Raw genomic sequence first — 15,497 nt, 5'->3', positions numbered from 1 at the left:
GGGGATCCTGCCCCTCTACTCAGCCCTGGTGAGGCCGCATCTGTAGTATTGTGTCCAGTTCTGGGCTCCACAGTATAAGAGGGATGTGGAGCTGCTGGAGAGAGTCCAGCACAGGGCCACAAGGATGATCAGGGGCCTGGAACATCTGCCCTATGAGGAGAGGTTGAGAGAGCTGGGCCTGTTCAGCCTGGAGAAGAGAAGGCTGAGAGGGGATCTGATCAGTGTCTATAAGTACCTCAAGGGAGGCAGTGAGGAGGATGGTGCTGGCCTCTCTTCACTGGTGGCCACCGACAGAACTAGAGGTAATGGCCAGAAACTGAAGCACCAAAAGTTCCACAGGAACTTAAGGAAAAATTTTTTAACAGTCAGGGTGACAGAGCCCTGGAACAGGCTGCCCAGAGAGGTTGTGGAGTCTCCTTCTCTGGAGATCTCCAAAACCCGCTTGGATGCAGTCCTGTGCCACGTGCTTTAGGTGACCCTGCGTGTGCAGGGGGGTTGGACTAGATGACCTCTAGAGGTCCCTTCCAACCTTAAGCATTCTATGATTCTATGATTCTATAATGTTCTCATGACTTACCAAAGCCGAGTCTGGAACAGCACCATTTCCAGTCGCTCCAGTGAATCTCTGCTGGATATATTTACTGAATAGAAATGCAGGAATATCTCAGATATACCATAAATGGTATCAGTTGCTCTCCAACACATTTCCTGATGTAACACTACTGCAGTAGTAATTATTTTTCTAATAACATTACAGATCTCTCTTGGCAGCAGCATAGGACTCTGGTGGCATATGGCGTGCTGACAGTGGTAATCTTTTACCAAATTCTGAGTTGTGGCCATCTTTTTTACTGTCCCTCTGCATTACCTTCATTCTTTTTCTGACCAAGCCTTCATCTTACCTTGATAAAAGTCTGTAGAGGTGAAAAACTAGGCCTTCGTTTCAAAAGAGAGTCTCCATCCCATCCCCAAAATACAAAGTCCTTGAATGTTTGCAGATTGGCTCTCTGAGCAGCACAGTCACCATGATAAATTGCTCTGTGAGTTGTTTGAGCTGAGCTGGCATGCTCAGCCATAAATATGGAAATCTGCCTATGATCGCGCTAGCACCACACCATACTTCCAAGTCCTGTATACAGCATTTGCATTTTCCATCAACAAATACTCACCTAATTTTACTTGAAGCGGGGATGGCTTATAGTTCATGGCTACAGTCTCTCCCTCTCTCATATCACAATCTCTGTCTGAAATTGATGCAGCCGTTGGATCCTGTTAAGAAAGCAAACAACAACAAAAAAAAGTAGATAAAGAGCTAAGCAGTCATTTTTCTAACAACTGGCTCTTCGAGGAGTCCTCAGCTGCATTTGGAGGGAGCAGAGAATCTGTGTTTCATATCACTGAAATCTAGCGGCAAAAGACAGAATTTTGGAAGCACGTTGAGTATGCTCTAAAGAGCTCTGGAAGTGTCAGCCTTCAACATCAGACCTACATGATGGATGATATTGGGAATATAATATGGAGGGGGGGGGGTCATCAGTTCAAATTCAACCTGGGCTGGCAATAGTCCCAAACCATTTTCATGCAGCGACTATTTGGTCTGTTGGTATGAAATGCATTCATGGTTTCAGCCCAGTACAAAGCTGACCAGCCAACATTATGGTTCAGACTGAAGAGCTCTTGGCTGGCTGTGTGGAAGTCCAGCTCAGAAGGAACGTGAGTAGGAGCATTCAACCTCTGGTCCCTCTTGGGGAAAACTGAGAACGTTTGTACTTCCCATGCTGGACCTCTTTTGTGGCTAAATGAGAATATTAATTTCAACATCTGTCAACACAGTACCTTACACTGCCACTGAAATCCTCCCTAAAGCAAAAGCCCCCGAAACACAAAGTCTGCTCCAACAGGCCTCCCTGCAGCCACTCCAGTCCAGGCCGTGTTGTGCTCTGGGGTGTAGCCTCTCTCTCTGAATCCTTTAATGCACAAACTATCAATTCAGGATAAAAATATTAATATCCTTTCATTGAAAGCTTCAAATAGAATTGCCTATATTTAGCACATAGCGAAAATTAAAATTGGTTGTCAAATGCGTCCACTTCTTCCCACCTAGAAGCTAAAAACTACACTGAAGATATTTATATATGCCTGTATATATATATCTCATTTATAATAGGTAACTGTACAGAGAAAACATATATCCAATATTAGATTCCAAGTATCGGAAGAAACCATCACTAAAACAGAACAAACTTTCAGAAAACACTATTCCAAGTTGACTAATTAAGATTTTTCATATCTCTGTTTCTAGACTTTGCATTTATAGGCTTTCTATAAAAATGCAATGCATCATTTGGCGCTGACACCTGTATGTAAGAAGCCAGAGGTTCAAAGCAAGGGGCTACCTCTCCCTCCTCTCAGTAAAGACCTCAGTGAACTACCCTCCCTTCCTCCCCAGCGCCTTCTCTCTGCCATGTACATTAGCTCCTTATGATACGCTGTGCAGTTTTCCAATTAGGCTCTGTTTCCACAGAAACTGGTCAAATAATGTAACAAATAACATGTAGAGTGATAATGTTTTACTGCAACCCTGCTCCTTTGAATTCTCCAGATGACTTTTTTTGGACGGTACTTAAAAAGGACAGTGCTTGCAAGACTTTACATTCAATGACACGAAATAAATAACTTTTAATCACACAGGATTTCTTCCCCTTAATGCAGCCACTGCTGTGAGGAATGTGGTAGTTATTTAACAACATGGAGAGAAAGGTTAGAGCCTGTTGCAAACAAATGAGGCAGTCTCCAGGAGAACACAGTTAGGGATAAATGATGAACTACATGAATTCTAAGTTAAAAGTTCTACTTTTATGAAGAAAAAAAATGTAGGAATAAGGAATAGGAAGGAAGGTTGGCCAGGGATGAAAATAATAATGCTGATTGCTTGATGGATAAAAGGATTTTCTGAGGCCAACCATTAGAGGTTAATAAGGAACAGTTGGTGAGATATAAACAGCACCTGGGAAGGTGGTGGTAAAGGTCTAGAGGTGAGGATATAAGGATCACCTGGGAAGATTGCTAGAAAAGGAGAAGGGAAAACAAACAAACAAACAAACAAAAAAAAAAAAACACACACACCACACACCCTTGGTGGAGATGAGGTGGTGGGGTGTCTTGGTTGTTGCTGCTGTTGCCTGTGCTTCTCTCTGGTTTTCCACAAATGGTGCATGAACAGGGGCTTGACCTAGATGATAAGAGAAGCTCTAGAAGTTTGTGTGAGCTATGTGGGATGCGAGCCTCAGAAGCTTTAGAGCAGGGGTCCTCAAACTTTTTAAACAGAGGGCCAGTTCACTGTCCCTCAGACACTGTCGGGGGCCGGACTATAGTTTGGAAAAAAAATGAACGAATTCCTATGCACACTGCACATATTTTATTTGTAGTAGTGCACAAAAAAACAGGAAAAAGAATGCAATATTTAAAATGAAGAACAATTGTAATCAATGTGAACTATGGGCCTGCTTTTGGCTAATGAGATGGTCAATGTTAGGTTCCATATTTGTCACTGCTAGTCGTAGCAAGTGATGCCAGTGTTCATCAGTTAGTCTGGATCTGATTGGAGATTTCAGATGTTTCATTCGGGAAAAAGTCTGCTCACAGACAAAGGTGCTGCCAAAGATGGTTGCAATTTGAAGCGCATGGTTCCTGAGATTATGATACGTCTCTGAGGGGAGATGCATAGAAATTAGTAAGGCTGCTTGATTTGAATGCATCTTTCAGCGAGTCACGAGTCTGTAGTTCGGCCAATTCCATTTGGTAAATCGGATCAACAGTTTCAATGTCAACAGAAAATGGGTTCCGGAAAAGCTGTATGTCCTGTTCATGGAGACGAAGCTCCTCTTTAAATCTAATTTGAAACTCCTTTTGCAACATTTCTAGTACATCCATACATGTTTTGTTTGGGAATGCAACTGCTGGTTTTTCTGCAGACAGGTTTTGAGTTGTGGGGAGATGGCAGAAGTTTTCCTCCTTTACTTGGTTAATGAGCAGGTCTAATTTGACTTGAAATGCTTTCACATGTGAATACATATCACAGATGAGCTTCCCCTTTCTCTGAAGTTGGACATTGAAATTGTTGAGTAGCTCTGTTACATCTGTCAGAAACGCAAGGTGCCACTTCCATTCTGCATCTTTGAGCTCTGGTACTTCTTTGTTTTTAGAAAGCATAAAATCATTAACCTGTGGAAGTAAGTCATAAAATCGTTTCAAAACTCTCCCTCGACTCAGCCAACGGACTTCTGTGTGGTACAGAATATCTTCATAGGCAACATTTAGCTCAGACAGAAATTCCTGAAACTGTCTGTGGTTGAGTGCATGAGCTCTAATGAAGTTAACACAAGAAACTACAATTTTCATGACAGAGTCCAGCTTCAGTGATTTACAACACAGTGCTTGTTGGTGGATGATGCAGTGTATGGCTATTGGATGTGAATGGTTGCGTTTGTCCATCTTTCTGTTAATGCGTGCAACCACTCCTTTCATGGACCCCACCGTGCTAGGAGCACCATCAGTTGTCACACTGAATAGTTTACCCCAGTCCAGCTCCAAATCGTTCACAGTTTGGCAAACTTTCTCATAGATATCCTCTCCTGTAGTTGTTCCTTTGATGCTTTTCAGTGCAGCAAGCTCCTCTGTGACTTCGAAAGAATCATTTGTCCCACGAATGAAAATTAGTTGTGCAGAATCACGAACATCATTGCTTTCGTCGAGGGCCAATGAGAAATAGCAACGTTTTTTGAGGAGTTTTGCAACTGCAGATTCAAATTTTCCCCACTTCTTCAATCCTTCGTGTCATCGTAGGTCCCGAAAAACTCACTGTACTAAATAAATCCGCCTTCTCTGGACACATCTCTTTGGCAACAGAAAGAAGGCATTCTTTAACAAATTCTCCCTCTAGGAATGCTCTGCAAGCGCGCTATGAGCTTGGCAACTTGATAGCTTGCTTGAAGTGATGATATATTGAACTGCTTTTGCTTCACAGAAGTATTTTGCTGAGCTGTCAATCCATGTTTCAGTCTTAATATTTTATCTTTTCTCACTTGTCCGACCAAAGAATCATATTTATCTTTATGTCGAGTTTTGTAGTGTCGACACAAATTGTATTCCGTGAACACAGACACTGAATTCTGGCATATCAGACAAACAGCTCTTTCTTTGTACTCCATGAAAAAATAACCAGAAGTCCCCTTTTCTTGGAATACCCTGCACTCGGAGCCAATGTTTCTTTTTTTTGACATGATGGTGCACACGCTTCCCACTGGTGTCTTGCTCGTCCTGCCTTGGAGCTGGAGGGAGGGAGGGAGAGACGGGGAGCCGCCCACCTCGCTGATGCCGCCGCCCCCCTCCTCAGCCCGGCCGCGCAGTCCGGAAAGGGTGGCCAGAAGGGACCGAAGGAACTTTGCCGCGCCGGGGGCTCTGGCGATTCGCCGAGTTGGCTGGACCTCGCAGTCCAGAGGCTGCTGACTGAGCTTGCCCGGCAGAGGAGATGCCCGCGCCTCTCGCCTGCCGCGCATCGCGGAGGAGGAGGAGGAGGAGGAGGGGGAGGGGGAGGAGGAGGAGGGGGAGGGGGAGGAGGGGGAGGGGGAGGAGGAGGAGGAGGGGGAGGGGGAGGAGGGGGAGGGGGAGGGGGAGGAGGGGGAGGGGGAGGGGGAGGGGAGGAGGGGGAGGGGGAGGGGGAGGGGGAGGAGGGGGAGGGGGAGGGGGAGGGGGAGGAGGGGGAGGGGGAGGGGGAGGAGGAGGAGGAGGAGGGGGAGGAGGAGGGGGAGGAGGAGGTGCGGTTTGTAGCCGAGAGGCGCCCCCTGAGGGGGGCAGGTCGAGGACGAGGTGCTGGTTTCAGCCCAGTCCCGGCGGGTGTTTGGGGGCTGCGGAGGCCGGCGCGCGGATTAAGTGGCAGGAAGTCATCTGCGGCTGCTTCGTTTCCCCCCCCAACCCCCGGCGGGAGAGGGGTTCTGTAGATACCGGCGGGCTGGATTGAGGACCCTGGGGGGCTGTAGTTGAGAACCCCTGTTCTAGAAGATTGTGTGGAGAAGCAAGCTCTACAGGATGAATGGGAAACAATGTAAGTGGTAACAAAGCTCTGAGCTACGTGGGATTAGTGTGGGCCACAGAAGCTCTGGATGCTTGGGTATATGTTGGGAGTCTGGGCCAGGGAAGCTCTAGCCATGTGGGAGAGGAGTAAGGGCCATGGAAGCTCTGGACACTTGGGATGAGTGTGAGTTGTGGAAGCTCTGGACACTCGAAGGTGAACTGGGGAAGCTCTAGCCATGTGGGAAGCGAGCCTTGGAAGCTTTAGTTACTGAAAAAGCAAGAGAAAAGAGAAGACTTTAAAAAAGGGAAAACAGGACACTGATCCTCAGAAGTTCCAGAAGATTGACCTTTGGGAATAGAAATGTAGGAACAGGAATTTAATCATTAGTAAACAAAAAAGGGGGAGATATAGGAATAAGGAATAGGAAGGAAGGTTGGCTAGGGATGAAAATAATAATGCTGATTGCTTGATGGATAAAAGGATTTTCTGAGGCCAACCATTAGAGGTTAATAAGGAACAGTTGGTGAGATATAAACAGCACCTGGGAAGGTGGTGGTAAAGGTCTAGAGGTGAGGATATAAGGATCACCTGGGAAGATTGCTAGAAAAGAAGGGAGAAAAACTCCTTCTTGGAGAAGAGGTGGTGGGGCCCTCTCTGTTGTTGCCTGTTCTTCTCTCTGAAGCTTGGTAACATGGGACCAGTCTCTCAAATACACCCAGCTGAAGGGGCTGTACCTGAATCCAGGCTGCACAAAAGGATGTTCCTGGGAATGGCCAAAGTGCAGGAGGGGCAGTGGTTTTTCAGCCATGACAGAGCTTCACTGAAAGGGATGTGTAAGGTGGTCTAGCTGGCAGCCCATGACCTGAGTCCAGGCTTCCAACATAGACACCTTTCTCTGATGCTTTGGGAAAAGGCAGGATGCAGCTCTTTAAAGTGTGTGACTCCAAGAGCTGGATGGCTCCTCCCAAACTCTTGGAGCCACAACCTGCTGTGTGCAAGCTGCAGGAGGGCATGGGAGTAGAGATCCTGTGGTGAAGGACATGGTTCAATGGCTGTGTACTGCCTTCCTCTTCTGACTCCCACTCCTGTGGGACCTGTGAGCTCTCATGGGGGCCAGCCTTTCACATGGCATCAGGAAGGTTGGAGTGATAAAGGAACCATCGGCAGAGCCCAGAGCAAAGCCAGTTTGCACTAGGAATTTGCTTCTAAGGTTTGAAATGACACTTCTCAGTTCTGCACCTCTGTAGCAGACTCATGTGGAAACACATCCCTGCAAGGCAGGGACGTATCACTAACACAAAGGGATCAAAAGGAATCACAGAGCTCGAGTCCCCTATCATGGCCATGCACAGGCCAGGCCCTTTCCCTCTAAAGCTTAAAAGGGAAATAAAACTGAGCTGGGCCAGAGACAGCCTTCCTAACACTAGAGTGCATCTACCCTGGCTGGTGAGTGCTGAGGCCCTGTCCTATTTCCTACCCATCACTTCCTATATGTTCTGCAGCAGTGCACAGAGCTCCACAGTAACAACCCTGACTGCAAGACCGACTGAATTCCCAGGGCAGCCTGGCTGAAGCGGCCTCTCTGGGCACACACCCTTTGCTTTCGTGCCTCCTGAATGCCAGCGTTTTGCTCCATACACCTCATCTACCCAGAGAAAGACTAATTAGCCTTTTGCTTGTGAGTGCCTGTGAGCACTCTGAGATGTCACCACATGCTTTTGCTATTAGAATTTGCTTTGAGATTTTATTTTTATTTTTTTGACAAGCCTCCCTAGACTGAGGACTCAGTTGAATGCCTCAATGTCAAAATTATAGCTCTGTGGTATGACCGGCCCCAGACCAGATGATGTGATGTCTCTGCTCACTAACTGGAACACAACACTCCCACTCAAAAGACAAGTGCCAAGCTGCAGCTGCAAGGGCTCTAAATGGCTCAGAGAATTTAATACATTTTAGGTTTTTCTGTTCCAGAGCCCCCCTTATGCCTTCATCCCTAGGGATAAAGCTACATTCAATCAGGCCACAGTAAGAATGCTTGGCTGGGACAGGAGTTTAATCAAAGTTTTCTCCCTACAGGCTCATGGCTTAACTGGCCATGGACAACTGCAGCATCCAAATGCTGGGGCAGCTCCGGATTAGTCTGCCTTATTCTACAGGCTTGACACAGTGGACCTTGAAAACTCAGCCTTCCTGCTAGGTACAGCAGTCCTACTGTGTGCTATACGTCATTTCTGAACATCAGAAATGAGTTGCTGCGAGTCTTCATGGAGCAGGAGTAGTGTGACCTGCTGGTACAGAGGGGCACTTAAATTCAGTGCTGTTTTTCTTCTTTCCCATTTTCCCTCCTTCCCTTTTTGCAGTACTTAGCAAGAATCAAAGATTTTCTTTAATGCACAGAGCCAATAGTCTTTTCCTGTTATTGCCATCTGTCTTTCCCAAAAGCCTCTGCTGACTGTGGTGGGACATAACCCTAGACACCCAGCAAACTGGGTACTGTTTTACCTGAGCAATGGAGCCGGGCTCTAGATACACACACCTGTAAAGCATCTTTGAAAATGCCCCTTCCTTACCTTTCTTCACAGCCCCTTGACATCTTGCAAGCTTAACAGTCCTCTGCCTTTCACCCTGTAACTGCCCCAGGACTCCTGTCCATGATGAAGAGAACTGGCATATGCACTTTCCGTGGCTTTCAGCTGCATAGCAGAGCACACTATATAGTACAGGATAATATATAGCTTTCTGCTGTATAGTATAGCTGAAAACAGATGTCTCTATCTGCCTGTCCTTCCCAATCCTCAAGATCAGTTGTGTTCATAGCCGCAGAAAAATGCTGCTGCTTTGTTCTCTGTGAGGAATTCTGTGACCATCAAAGTAGCCCTGTTTTGCAATAAGGCAGAGGGAGAAGATTGCCCTTACCCTCAAATCCCAAGGAATGACCTAATATATAGGGCTTTACCCATCACTTCTCCAGCCAGTTCAGACACATTGGCTTGATTATCAGGAGCTGGGTCCTTACAAGCCAAGTGCTCCTTCCTTTGCCTTCTCATGGTAGCAGCTGATGGCTGCCTGTTCTCCCCATGCTCAGCTTTGAGCCCCCACAAGCCCTGGTGCCCAAGCCCGCACGACAGCCCGCGGCGAGCGTGGGTAGCCCAGCAGCTTCTGCCTTCCCAAACTGCCCGCGCGAGTCAGCGCTGCTGGCAAACGCTAACAAGGACAGGCTCAAGTGCTTTGCTTATTTTCCAAGTCAAGCACTGAGTTTGAAAATTTGATAAATGTTCTGTGCATGAGAAACTGATTCAGCAAACAGAATAACAAGGGAGGAAACCACATGTACCCCAAATACGGGGGGTACATTCAGGTCACTGAGGGGTTTCTCTCATTCTTATGTTGTCATCACAGACTCCTGGAGTAGGAAATTGTTCTTGCTAATAAATATTTATGTCTTCAGTCTCTGATCCCAAAGCAGAAAAATGATATGCTATTTGTACATTCCCTTTGCCTCAAGTTGTAATGCAGCTTTAGACAGCAGGTTTTCTGGGGAAGGGCCGTGATGTGCATAGGCGGGTATATGAGCACAACCATACAGTGCTTTGGACTAAAGGGCTCTGCAGCCTCTAAGTATCACAACACTACAAACCTTAAATGTCTATAAACACAGTGTTCAAAAAAATCATTGGGAACCATGATATGTCCATGTTTTTCACATGTCCATGTGAAAAACACCATAAAAGGGAGGCACAAAGGATATGAGATTTATAGTGCATCAAGTTAAATAATGGTTAGTAATGGTATGTTTTGCAAAAGAAAGGAAAGTGTCAGAGGGGGATGTCAGGTGGGAATGTAACCTGCAAACCTCCCCAAAGGCTCTCCCATACTCCACTCCCATCCCCCAGACTCCCGCCTAAACAGTCAGTTCTGGAACCCATATTTCAAGAAAGATGTGATCCCCTCACTTCTCTGATGGAAAAAAAAAAAACAACAACAAACATGGAAGTTATGAACATCAAGGAACACTGGAAGAGATGGGTTGTTTCGGGAAGAAGGGGAACAGTAAGGAGGAATGTAACTGCTGTCTTCAGATATAGAAATATAGAAAAGGTGGTCACCAAGAAAAAAAAAAGGGAGCAATATTCTTTTCACATTTCAGGTTAAGTAATGAGTACCTTAAATTGCATCAAGGTTGCAAGGAAATATTAGGGAAAAGCGTAAAGGCGTAAGACTGAGGAACCACCCAATTGCCCATGAAGCTGTGGAATTCCTGTTCCTGGAGGATTTTAAGCCCAGGTCAGGTAGGCCAACTGGTCTAGGTAGGCAAGACAGACTTGTCAGGTAGAAATTCAATAGAGGTGATCTGCTTCTGGAGCAAGGTGATCTAATTTTGTAGCAAGGTGATAGGGTCCATGATCTTGGTAGGCCCTATGCAGCCCTCCTTTCTGTCTTCCTCTAGTTGTTAGTCTTATCCAACTTCTTCATCCTTTTCCTTCTGGATGCAGATTCACCTTCATTCCCAGCTAACTATGGTCCAGCACATAGTTCTTATGTATTTGAAGACAAGGATTTGGTTTTGGTTTGGATTTTTTTTCATTTGATTTCTTGTGGAACATTTAATAGATGTGGAGTAATGCCTAAGAGAGTCTTAGTGAAACAGGAGAGTCTTAGTGAAACAGGTTTAAACAACAAGAAAAGGTTCAGGAGCTCATGCTACTTTTGTGAATTCAGATTCTAAAGTAGGACCTTGGAAAAATTCTCAAATTCTAGAGAAAATTCACACGTATATTGTGGACGGATATATAGATATAGCAATATGGCTTCGTGCTTGACATAAGCTGAATTGGCCAGACTTAGGCTTAGGGCCTGGCGCTCGGAAGATCTCGCCATGTTACGGAAAGCAAAGGGTCAGCAGAGATAAAATCAAAGCAGAACTAACGCAGCGGGCTATGGCTGGAAAGGCGGAAGAGCTAGTCGTATTCGGGAAGATTCTAGCTATCCTAGAGCTTGCCAGGGAGCGGGAGAAACAAATCCAAAAGGTGGTGAACGCACATAACATCCTGGGAGATGCGTTGTATGATGTGACTGTGCAGATGCTTATGGGACGGGGTCTTTATGGTGACCCCGCAGCCCAGCCAACCTACTCGATGCCCATGTATAATGCTTTGCGGAAGCAGGTGCTGTTTTTAGTGCCGTCAGAACGAAAGACCCCATCATTTACGATGGTGAAGCAGGGATTGCGGAAGTCCTACGGAAATTTGGTGAATAGGCTCGTGCAATCCCTGGAGCAAACTACTGATGAACAGGCCCTCTGCAAGCTTTAGATCTGGTGCAGAGAGAATGGGTTCAAAGCCGAGCCCCACCTAGTATTCAAATCCGATGTGAAAGCCAAAAGGAAAGTGGCCGTTGGAGCCACGGCAGCCTTTGCAAGCACTTCAGGACCGGGACCACCACGCCACCGAAAACCACTGGTGTTTGGAGATCCATCGCCAACCCCCCGACCCGCGTCCTCGCCTGTGCCTGCGGCGCCTGCACCGTCTGTGTCCCCGCTTTCAGACCGCCCCCAGCGAGCCTGAGGAACAGCCCGGCTAGGTCCAGGACTTGTTAGATCGCCTTGAAAAAAGGAGAAAGGGGGGCCAGGGAAGAGAAGGCGAATGGAATGAGATCAAGGAAACTTATGTTGCTGAGGGCTTGACAACAGCCAGGGGGGAGGTGCAGGGGAATTTGATCTGTCTTTTAAAGTGGGGGTTGAAGAATTGTAATGCTTTAAGTGAGGACAGAAACCGTTATTAGGGCTATTATTTCTATTTGCTACGTTCATCTCTATTATGTGTTGTATCCTTTGTATATTGATGCTGACACGAGGTATGGTTGAAAGCTGGAAATTTGTGTGATCTGTAGAGTCATAAAACTATTGTGCGAAATAGAATCCAGACCCTGAGAAAGAAGATGTTTTCCTGCCCAGGCTGAGCGATAAGGAGCACGGAGGCGGCTGCTCAGCCAGGCTCAGAGCCGACCTCCTCCAAAAGCAGTTGAAGGCGGCTGCTCGACCGGGCTTGTAGCCAACTTAACTGCAAACATCCTCTAAACTAGTTTGAAGGTCAAACACCCGAGAGGGAGGGAGATGAGAAAGGCAGGACCCTCAGACTGACGGCTGGGACCACTTACTGGTATGCGCACCTGCGCGACCAGGAGGAAAGGTTATGTGACTGAAGGCGGAGTTTGTCCGCCCCCCTGGTCTGCCTGCTGGCACGTACTGGCCCTACGTGGCAGGATGCACCGGGCTTAAACAGACAGTGCAGAGAGAAAGGGGGGGGGTGAGACTCCTAGCACTGAGACCCACGTTGTCTCTGCGGGGACGCCCGCTGAGTTGGGAACCTGTCAGCAACCCTCTAATCTGCCAACTCGAGAGAATGTTCAGTCTCAGTGTCCTGCCGACAACCAGTGGAACTCACTAGTGGAGTGCACAGCTACGTGAGGTCGTGCCACTGGATGGAAATTGTGTTTGTGCTGTTTGTGTGTGTGTTTGGTCTTTAGATCTTTACTGTGTAATATATATCAGCAGAGAGGGCTGAATAAGCACAACAAGAAAGTGCAGCATTTGAAAGCGGGAAAGCCAGGAATAACTCAGACTATGGCGTCCCCCCCCCCAACCTTCCCTGCCCACCTCCCTCACTGGTGGAGGACTGGGAGCCGTACTCTGACTTGTATCCTTGGAAAGAGAGGAAACCAAATTGAAGCTAAATGATTGAGACATCTTAATAATTGATTTAAAAGATTGTTTTTTCACCATACCATTGCATCCTGAGGACCATGACATAGTGGAACATATGAACCAAACGCTGAAACGCCAGCTACAAAAAACGAAAAATTGGCAAGAGCAGAATATGTTTTAAATTTTTGAGATTACCCCAGGACAGCCTAGTCCCTCTGATGGTCAAACACAGGGCTGGGCCAAAGGGAGCCCTGACAGAAGTAAAATTAGGCCCGTGTAAGTTGATGCCGAGAGACTGGAACACAGGAAAATGGACGGGACCTTTGGACTTGATAACCTGGGGAAAAGGGTATGCTTGTGTCATTACAGATACTGGAACCAGATGGGTGCCAGCGAAATGGGTGAGACCTTGGCTGGAAGCAAACTCACATACATCAGATGTAGCAGGCAAGCAACCGGTACCCTAGCTGTGGAAAGTGTGAGCCTGCAGAACAACAACATGGGAGGAAGAAGTGTTACTGTTATTATTAGCTGTATATTGTGGCTTTTAGGAGTTAACGTTGCTTTTAAGGCTATTATAGAAGCTGATGCTGCTTTTAACGCTAATGGATATGTTATGCTTCTTAGGCGTATTGTTAATTATACCCAAATTAAGAGTTGTTGGCTTTGTGGGACAGCAGATCAATTTGATGCACTGGTGTTAGGTATTCCTCTAAGCAACTGGATAGACCTGAATCCGTGTAACCTACTCAATACATCATATCAGTGTAAAAAAAAAAAAGGGGGGGGGGAATTGTGGGAGCATATCTAAGTAACGGAGGCTTCCCGATAGAAGACGGATATGATGAGCCGGACTAAGACCAAGGCGAAAAGATCGTGGGAAAGTCACCAGCTGGAAGAACACAGAAGTAGGAGAGGAAGAACCTGTGAACAAGCTTATCAGTGCAGGATAGAGGACTGTGTGCGGGCCAATCATGTAAACGTGTGCCCCGATATCCAGGAACAATGCATCCATCGCCTAGGACAGCTCATCTCCACCCCATGGGCAGGACGGTGATGCTCTGAGCTTCCGATAGGCCTCATGGTCGTCTCCAACCCAATCTCCGTGTTTGCCCTCATCATGCAGTGGCAAAAGAAAAAAGGGGGAGAGGATGATCATCACTACACTCATCGCTTTATCATTCTGGAATGGGTATTTTTAGTAATGCAACCAAAAAAGAGTGTTCAAACTTGGATGGAAGCGCTTGGTGAAGCAATCAAAAAGGCATTAGAGATGTGGCAAATGGATGTCACACATATACCTGAATTTGGACGCCTCAAGTATGTCCACGTGTCCATAGACACCTACTCTAAGTTTGTGTGGGCCATGGTGCAGACCGGCGAAAGGGCCCTACATGTCTGCAGGTATCTAACCACATGTTTTGCGGTCATGGGCTCGCCCGAGCACATCAAGACGGATAACGGTCCAGCCTGTGTCAGTGAGTCTGTCCGACGCTTTCTGATGACCTGGCGAGTAAAGCATACCACCGGGCTCCCAAACTCTCCAACTGGTCAGGCTATAGTGGAGCGCATAAACAGGAGACTCAAGGACTATTTGCAAAAGTTCAATTCAATAGTGGACCCAAGAGAGTGTTCGGATAAGGTTCTATTTGTACTTAACCATCTCTGTGTGTTTGGAGATGACACGGAACCCCCCATGTGGATGCACGCGCAGCGGGTCTGTGGTCAAAAGGTGCAGGAGTCACCTATGAGCGTACACTGCCGGAACCCTCGAACTGGGTTATGGGAGGGTCCGGCAGAAGTCGTATTCAATGGTCGAGGGCACATGTGTGTTTCTACGCCCACAGGTCCGCTTTGGGTTCCCAGCAGATGGACTCGCGGACGCGAGGGAGCGTCCTGTGAAAAGGGACATGCCCCTTTGTAACATGTCTAGTCGGGGTACCTGAAAATGAGACCACGTGGAAGTATTTCTGGAATGCAGTAAGGGCAATGCCATTGTTGGGGAATCCCCAAACTTTGAAAAGATCGACAGCACTCGAGAACTTGGCAACGGGAATCAACCATTTCGATCTTTGGAGCCACAACCTGCCTGTAGGGCCTGAGCCGCAGAAGATAGAGCTATTAGACTCCCTTAATGCTTCTGCTTGCTAGGGCTGCAATTGACTTCCTGCTGCTAGCCCATGGGCACGGATGTAAAGACTTTGAAGGAATGTGCTGCATGGACCTCAGCGATCACTCTAAGGCAATACATCAGCAAATCCAACAGCTGATGGATCACACCAAAAAGATACAGGAGGATCTGGGGTTTTTTGGTCTGGATGGACTCACGGACCTTTTCGGACTAGGGGGATGGCTAAAATCTATAGTTAAGACAGGAATCATGCTCTGTATTATCATAATAGTAGGCGCTGTGATGCTTAGTTGTGCTTTACGCTGTATAAGACAATTAATAACCGCCCACATATCACAATTTCTGTTAATTCCGCAACGCAAGAAGCAGACACTGAATAAACGCTTGCATGGGGAGGGGGAAATGTGGACGGATATATAGATATAACAATATGGCTTCGTGCTTGACATAAGCTGACTTGGCCAGACTTAGGCTTAGGGCCTGGCGCTCGGAAGATCTCGCGATGTTACGGAAAGCAAAAGGTCAGCAGAGATTAAGGCGAGTCAGCTGTCTTACTCTGAAGAATCAGTACATAGCCATATAAGGTGACA

At 46.9% G+C, this 15,497-nt stretch overlaps 1 protein-coding gene across 2 annotated transcripts in view; it reads right to left on the bottom strand.

Annotated features, from left to right (window-relative positions):
* LOC104575381 (protein FAM219A) overlaps nt 1–15,497 on the bottom strand; it is a 104,265-nt gene that overhangs the window by 37,902 nt on the left and 50,866 nt on the right. For both annotated transcript variants that reach the window (XM_088536683.1, XM_088536684.1), the window contains exon 2: nt 1,170–1,269. In XM_088536683.1, coding sequence (XP_088392809.1) covers nt 1,170–1,269 — 100 coding nt within the window. The remainder of the gene's footprint in view (nt 1–1,169; nt 1,270–15,497) is intronic.

Source organism: Tinamus guttatus, unplaced genomic scaffold (assembly GCF_059628265.1).
Source record: "Tinamus guttatus ecotype Peru unplaced genomic scaffold, ASM5962826v1 Tinamus_guttatus_pri_ptg000696l, whole genome shotgun sequence".
NCBI classification, from domain to species: domain Eukaryota; kingdom Metazoa; phylum Chordata; class Aves; order Tinamiformes; family Tinamidae; genus Tinamus; species Tinamus guttatus.
Note: the sequence above shows the minus strand (reverse complement) of the source record. Positions and strands in the feature narration are given on the sequence as shown.